General features: G+C 62.8%; 1 protein-coding gene across 4 annotated transcripts; it reads left to right on the top strand.

Annotated features, from left to right (window-relative positions):
* The first annotated feature begins 1423 nt into the window (after window positions 1-1423).
* Window positions 1424-5687, top strand: RLBP1 (retinaldehyde binding protein 1). 4 transcript variants are annotated; one of them, XM_068696489.1, is made up of 8 exons: window positions 1424-1712; window positions 2712-2754; window positions 2948-3076; window positions 3227-3428; window positions 3927-4105; window positions 4365-4523; window positions 4828-4938; window positions 5100-5687. In XM_068696489.1, the coding sequence occupies exons 2-8, from the start codon at window positions 2743-2745 to the stop codon at window positions 5256-5258; spliced, it is 951 nt and encodes a 316-aa protein (XP_068552590.1). In that variant the 5' UTR covers window positions 1424-1712; window positions 2712-2742; the 3' UTR covers window positions 5259-5687. The 4 variants fall into 4 exon arrangements, with proteins under 4 accessions (XP_068552590.1, XP_068552588.1, XP_068552589.1 ...); XM_068696487.1 differs by having other exon boundaries at window positions 2948-3428; XM_068696488.1 differs by lacking the exon at window positions 5100-5687 and having other exon boundaries at window positions 4365-4897.
* The last annotated feature ends 454 nt before the right edge of the window (window positions 5688-6141 follow it).

Here is a 6141-nt window from a genome sequence, read left to right as displayed (position 1 = left end):
CATGGCAACAGCGCCCGCCCCCCGGCCCTCACTTCCGGTGGCCTGAGGGAGCCCGACCCCTGCCCCCCCCCCCAGTTCCAACCCCCAAGGTCGCGGGTTCGAGTCCCGGCCCTGGCTGCTCCGCGGGGCTGTGGCGCTGGGGGGTTTTGGGGGTTTAGGGACACACCGAGCCCTTGGCACGCAGCCCCCTGCCGTGTGTCTAACCCCACTTTAACCCCACTTTAGCCCCAAAGCTGTCGCCTGCGAGCGGCAGGGCACGGGGTCCATGTGGGCGCCGTGACCCCATTCCCCTTGGGATGGGGTTTGGCCACTCTGAGGCAGGGTGAGCGGCTTGGTGAGCCCCTCAGCGGGGTCACGCAGCTCAGAACAGGGCTTTGGGGCTGTCCCAGTGCTCCCCCAAGGGCTCCAGATGCAAAAATCCCCGTGGTTTGCCCTCATGGGGCTGCCACCCCTCAGGGCTGGTCTGTGGAGAAATACCCAGAGAAAGAGCCAGGGCACAGCCGGGGCCGTGTGGGGTCAGCACGGGGCAGGGACGGGGCCGCTGGTGGCTCTGGCGTCACCGGGGGGCTTGCTCCAGGCACGGGTTTCCCCCGCCTGCCCCTCATCAGGAACCCCGTGCCTTCCTCCTCCTCCTCCTCCTACCTCACCGAGGGGTCTCGGCTCTGCTGTGGGGCAGTGCGGTGAAATCCAAATCCGTAAATCCTCACGGCGTTACAAAACATGCCTTGTGTAAGCCCCTTCTTTCCCATTCACCACCACCACCCCCCAAATCCCCAACGCAGCAGGAGCGCGGCCAAGCCCCTGGTTCTCAATGGGCTCCTGTCTTCCCTCCCCGTGGAGGAGCCACGGGGCTGCAGGAAGCAGCCGTGCATGGCACCGTCCTCATCCTGACCCCATAAACCTGTCCCGAGGGAGAGAGAAGGCTGGAAGAGCTCCCCAGCGCCCAGCAGCCTGGGCACACGGTGACATGGACACCTCAAAAAGCCTCGTGTCACTGTCCCCAAATTGTCCTTCTGGCCCCGAGGTGGGCTGCCCTCAAGTTCCCAGAGAAGCCGATCATTGGGATCACCGGGATTGCCTGTGATCCCCATCCCCTGGCCGTCCCCTCTGTGTGCAGGACACCACCAGTGAACCTCCACACCAGGGCTGTCCACGCCACACAGGACCAGCCCCATTTGAGGACACCATTTGCCCACATTTTTTATTAATTTTAAAGCAAAACTTTGCAGGGAGGTGGCGGCGGGGGAGGAGAGGATGTGGGTGCATCCCCACCTGCCCCACAAGCACCCCGGCCGAGCTCCCCCCGTGCTCTCTGCTCGCAGAGCTGGGGGCAGAGGCGGGGGGTGGCACGCTGCCCACCCCCGGCCCCACGCTAATGAGGGGGTTACACAATGAGGAGCTTTTATACTTCGTTAATCGGGCCCAGCAGCCCGCCCCTCCGCGCACCCGGCCCGCAGCCCTCCTGCTCCGTCCTCCCCTCTCCTCATCTGCCTTTTGTAAGGTTTTAACGGGGCTTGCAGCCTGCTTCGCGCGGACTTAATTATAAAGCTGCGGCGAGTTGATGCCTTGTGACGGCCTAATCCCAACCCGGTGACTCTACAAAGCTTTCTCCTGGCTTTTCTCGCTGCTCCACTCCGGCCTCGCTGCCCAGCTGCCCGGCCCCACTCCGCGCTCCCAGCCTGGTGCAGGCGATTCGGGTTTCCCTGTCCCTGGTGAGTATGGGGGACGTTTTGCAGCTGAAATATCTTGCATCAGGCCCCGTGGCCCAGCCATCCTCGACCTGTCACCTCTGGGAATGGGCTTTGTTTTCTGTGCCTCAAAAAAAGGGGGTGCTGGCGGGGGAGCCCATGGGAGGTGTTGGGACAAGCGGGGCACTGGGGAGATGCTGAGGGGTTTTGGGGTCTGGTGTCATGGCTGGGGACGGGCTCTGGAGCTGCAGGGGCTCTGGTGTTTGGTGAATATCGTGGGGACAGGAATGAAAGGCAACAGGGTGGGCAGGGAAGGCAGCTCTGTGTGAAGAAGAGGAGGTGGGAGCGTTGCCCGAGGTCGTTCTGCATCGCTCTCCATGACTCAAGCCTTGGAGCGGTGCAGGAAGACCCCAAGGGCCAAGGGGAGCATTTGGGGAGCAGGAGGACACCCCATTACACCCCATTCCCACAAACATCCCCAACCCAGCAGCTCAGCAGGGCCGTGGCAGCGCTGGGCCATGCTGCAGGGACTCCCCAGAGCAGCACGATGAGCACCCACAGGGCAGCAGGACCCACACCACATGTGCTGCTTGGGGCATGTTGCTCTTGCCAGATTTTGGGAAGCACTTGGTGCTCCCCACAATGCCCTGGATGTGGTCGAAGGTGACACCGTGCTGGAGGAGCTCCCGGGGTTGTGTGTCCCCATGACCCATGGGTGTTCCTGCCCACAGCCTCCCCAAAAATGTAAACCCAGAAAAAAAAAACACCACGCTGGAGGCGTCAGATGACCAATACCCACATATTTAATCTGCTTTTGCAAACAGCCTTGCTGTTTCTCCAACACTCTCAGCTTCCATCAGGCAGCCCCACGGGCGGCGGGTGATGGAGCTGAGGGTGCTGTGCCCACCAGGTACCCTCCTCCACCCCAGTGCAGCCTCTGTGGGATCAGGGCAGGAGGGACAGGGGCACAGGGGGCTGCAGGGGCTTCAGATCCCCACGGTAATTCCTCCTCCTCTCTTCCAGTGTCCTGCTGCTGATAAAGGCTAGAGGCAACATGTCTGCTGTTGTGAGTACTGAGCATCCCCTCCCTGCAGCACTGAGCTGCGGCACCCCTCGCCCTTCCCTGTCCCTTGGGGTGCAGCCCAGAGGGACCCGCACAGCGCCGGGGCTGTCCCCAGCCTCGTGGGGCTGGCGGGGAGGGAGGTGGGGGGCTGTGAGCAGAGGATTCCTCAGCCCCCCCATCCTCTCCTCGCCCCCAGACGGGCACCTTCCGCATCGTCTCGGAGGAGGAGCAGGCCCTGCGCACCAAACTGGAGCGCCTCACCACCAAGGACCACGGCCCCGTTTTCGGGAGGTGCCAGCAGATCCCCCCGCACACCCTGCAGAAGGTGAGGCACAGCCCAGGGACCCGCAGCCAGCGGCACCGTGTCCGGCTACTTTTCTGTGCCAAAACACACGCCGGGGTGGGTCTGTGGGTGGCTCAGGGTCCCCAGGGCTTTGTGAGGATGCTGAGGACCCTTCCCTGCTCCCCACCCCAGGCAAAGGACGAGCTGAACGAGACCGAGGAGCAGAGGGAGGCGGCGGTGAGGGCGCTGCGGGAGCTGGTGCAGGAGCGGGCGGGCAGCGAGGACGTCTGCAAGGCAGTGGCCGAGAAGATGCAGGGCAAGGACGACTCCTTCTTCCTCCGCTTCATCCGCGCCCGCAAGTTCAACGTCCACAGGGCCTACGACCTGCTGAAAGGTGGGGGGCCCTGCGCTGTGGGGGTGGGTGGGGATGGGTGTCCCAATCCCCCTCTGCATCTCCCAGTGCACCCAGACCCCTGGCAGGGCACAGGAGCGAGCAGCAGCAGCAAAAGGCAGGGCTGGAGGTCTCTGCTCGCATCCTGATGCGTTTTGTGCACGGTGCCTGGGGGGCTCAGCACCCCTGGGACCACTCCAGGGCAGGGGAGGGCTTGTGGCACCCCCTCCCCATGCTGGGGGTGGCACACAGGAACGGACAGGGAGCAGGGGTTGGCCACGGGCTTTGTCCTGCCTGGCTCTGCTCTGCTCTCCTTTGTGTCTGCCGGGCGGATAATGAGTTGTAATTATCAGCGCTGGCTCGCAGACGAGCTGTTTTGTTCATCCCCCCTTTTCCCAGCACGTTTCCATATTCCATGCCTGCGGGGTGCCAGGAGCGGGGAGCTCACCCTGTGCTCTCCCGGCTTCCCGAGGACGGGTGAGCAGCTTTGTCCCCCCGCAGGCTACGTGAACTTTCGGCAGCAGTACCCCGAGCTCTTCGACAACCTGACCCCCGAGGCTGTGCGCAGCACCATCGAGGCGGGCTACCCCGGCATCCTGGCCAGCAGGGACAAGTACGGCCGGGTGGTGATGCTCTTCAACATCGAGAACTGGGACTACGAGGAGATCACCTTCGACGAGGTCAGCAGGTTTTTTTGGGGGTTGTTCCACCCAGGTTTAAGTAAAACTCTGAACTTCTCCTGGTCCGTCCCAAAGGGCTCCCCTTCTTTCCTCCTGGTGTGGTGCGGGTTGCAGGGCACAGGGTGTGCATCTCCCAGCCCAGATAGCTCGGGGTGAAGGGGGCACCACACCACTAAATCGGGGGGCTTTAGAAAGGAAGGACCCGCAGGGCAAAGGAGGAAATGGAGGCACGGAGCCTGCTGTCACTCCTCCCCTCCAGATCCTTCGTGCCTACTGCGTTATCTTGGAGAAGTTGCTGGAAAACGAAGAGACCCAGATCAACGGGTTCTGCATCATCGAGAACTTCAAGGGCTTCACCATGCAGCAGGCATCAGGGATCAAACCTTCCGAGCTCAAGAAGATGGTGGACATGCTGCAGGTGAGCTGGAAGAGAACGTGCCCAGGGCCAGCAGGGGGCTGGATTGCCATCGTGGAGGGGCTGTTCCCCATCACACCCTCCTTCCTTCGCTCGTTAATTGGCTTAATCCTGCAAGATGGGATCCCTGCAGCTTCCCTGCTGCTCCTGGGACTGGGATGGCCGAACCTCTGGGTCAGAACAAAAGAGGGAGGCTGGGGAAGGGGTGTGGAGGCAGTGTGGGGTTTCTCTTGCTGCCCACCTCCTCTCCCGGCCCTACGTGGCCAGCACGGTCTGTGACTGTCCCCATCTGGGTTTGGCATCCTAGGACTCCTTCCCAGCGCGCTTCAAGGCCGTGCACTTCATCCACCAGCCTTGGTACTTCACCACGACCTACAACGTGGTCAAACCCTTCCTGAAAAGCAAACTGCTGGAGAGGGTGAGTGCGGGGAGGGGACCCGGGGGCAAAGGGGTGGAAGAGGAAAAGGTGGAAGAGCTGGGACTGCTGCTGGCTCCCAGCACTGCCGGTGCCCCCCAGGCACCCCTTTGCCACCTGTGGGGTCACCAGCTGCCTGCTGAGGGTCGCTCCCCTCGCGCCAGGTCTTTGTGCACGGCGAGGAGCTGGAGTCCTTCTACCAGGAGATCGACGCCGACATCCTGCCGGCAGACTTCGGTGGCAACCTGCCCAAGTATGACGGCAAAGCCACTGCGGAGAAGCTCTTCGGGCCCTGCATCGAGGCTGAAGACACAGCTCTCTAAGGCGGGGGCCGCCCCCCTTCCCCCCTAACATAGGCTCAGAGGTGGTCCCCTAACCCCAACCACCTCCCTCCCGTAGCGTTGGTTGAGTGACTGCTGGGAACGAGGCGCTCCGGGTGCATTGCCCCGTGCCTGTCCCCATCCCCAAACCTGGCTGTGGGCCACCTGGCAGCTCCGTCCCACCTGGAATAGGGTCCCTGCCCCTCCTGGAGTAGGGTCCTTTCCCTGGGAGCCAGCAGAGAAAGCTGGCCACCAGCCTGCTCCTGCAAAAAAAAGGGGGCACGGGGGAATGACCATGCTGGGAAGGGGGGTGGTGGCAGCCAGGAGGATGTCCCTTTGCCCCTTTGCCCCGGGCACACCGCAGGGGTTCGGATGCAGGTAGGACGTGCCTTGCTCTGCTTCAGCCTTAGCTTTTTCTTCTGTGGGGCAGTGCATCCGGAGAGGGGCTCCACAGCCAGCCCTGGGGGCACTGGGGAGCTCCTGGGGTGGCATCGGCTGGAGGGGGGACAGGCAGGAGTGGGGGTAACGCAGCCGGAGGCCGTCACAGCAGGAGGGCCCTGCCAGGGGCTGGCTGAAAGCTGGACGTGGAGAAATAAAGAATGTTTAACAGCACAGCTCCTGGGTCCCTCGTGGCACACGGCAAGGGACAGGGGGAGGCTTTTGGGGCACAGGTGCTGCTGCTCAGCTCTGTTAGAGGCTTGGAGCAGCAGCCCTGCTGTGAACAGGCCTCTTGGCACAGAGGTCAAGGAACCGTCCTTCTCCATCCTCCCTGCATCCCAAAGCAGGGTTCTCCTTCCCCTGGATCAGGACCCCCAATTCTGTCCCCTGCTTTAGCCAGAGAAAACAGCCCGAAAGATGCAAAGAACCCAAGAAGGGCTCAGATGGA

Source organism: Anas acuta, chromosome 12, assembly GCF_963932015.1.
Source record: "Anas acuta chromosome 12, bAnaAcu1.1, whole genome shotgun sequence".
Taxonomy (NCBI): domain Eukaryota; kingdom Metazoa; phylum Chordata; class Aves; order Anseriformes; family Anatidae; genus Anas; species Anas acuta.
The sequence above is the reverse complement of the archived record's forward strand: the minus strand, read 5'-3'. Positions and strand labels throughout refer to the sequence as shown.

Excerpts from the sequence above, each read along its gene's own strand:
- RLBP1 (XM_068696486.1), top strand. Across the intron at positions 3,429-3,926 it reads GGCCTACGACCTGCTGAAAG|GCTACGTGAACTTTCGGCAG; the intron begins GTGGGGGGCCCT and ends GTCCCCCCGCAG. Across the intron at positions 4,106-4,364 it reads AGGAGATCACCTTCGACGAG|ATCCTTCGTGCCTACTGCGT; the intron begins GTCAGCAGGTTT and ends CCTCCCCTCCAG.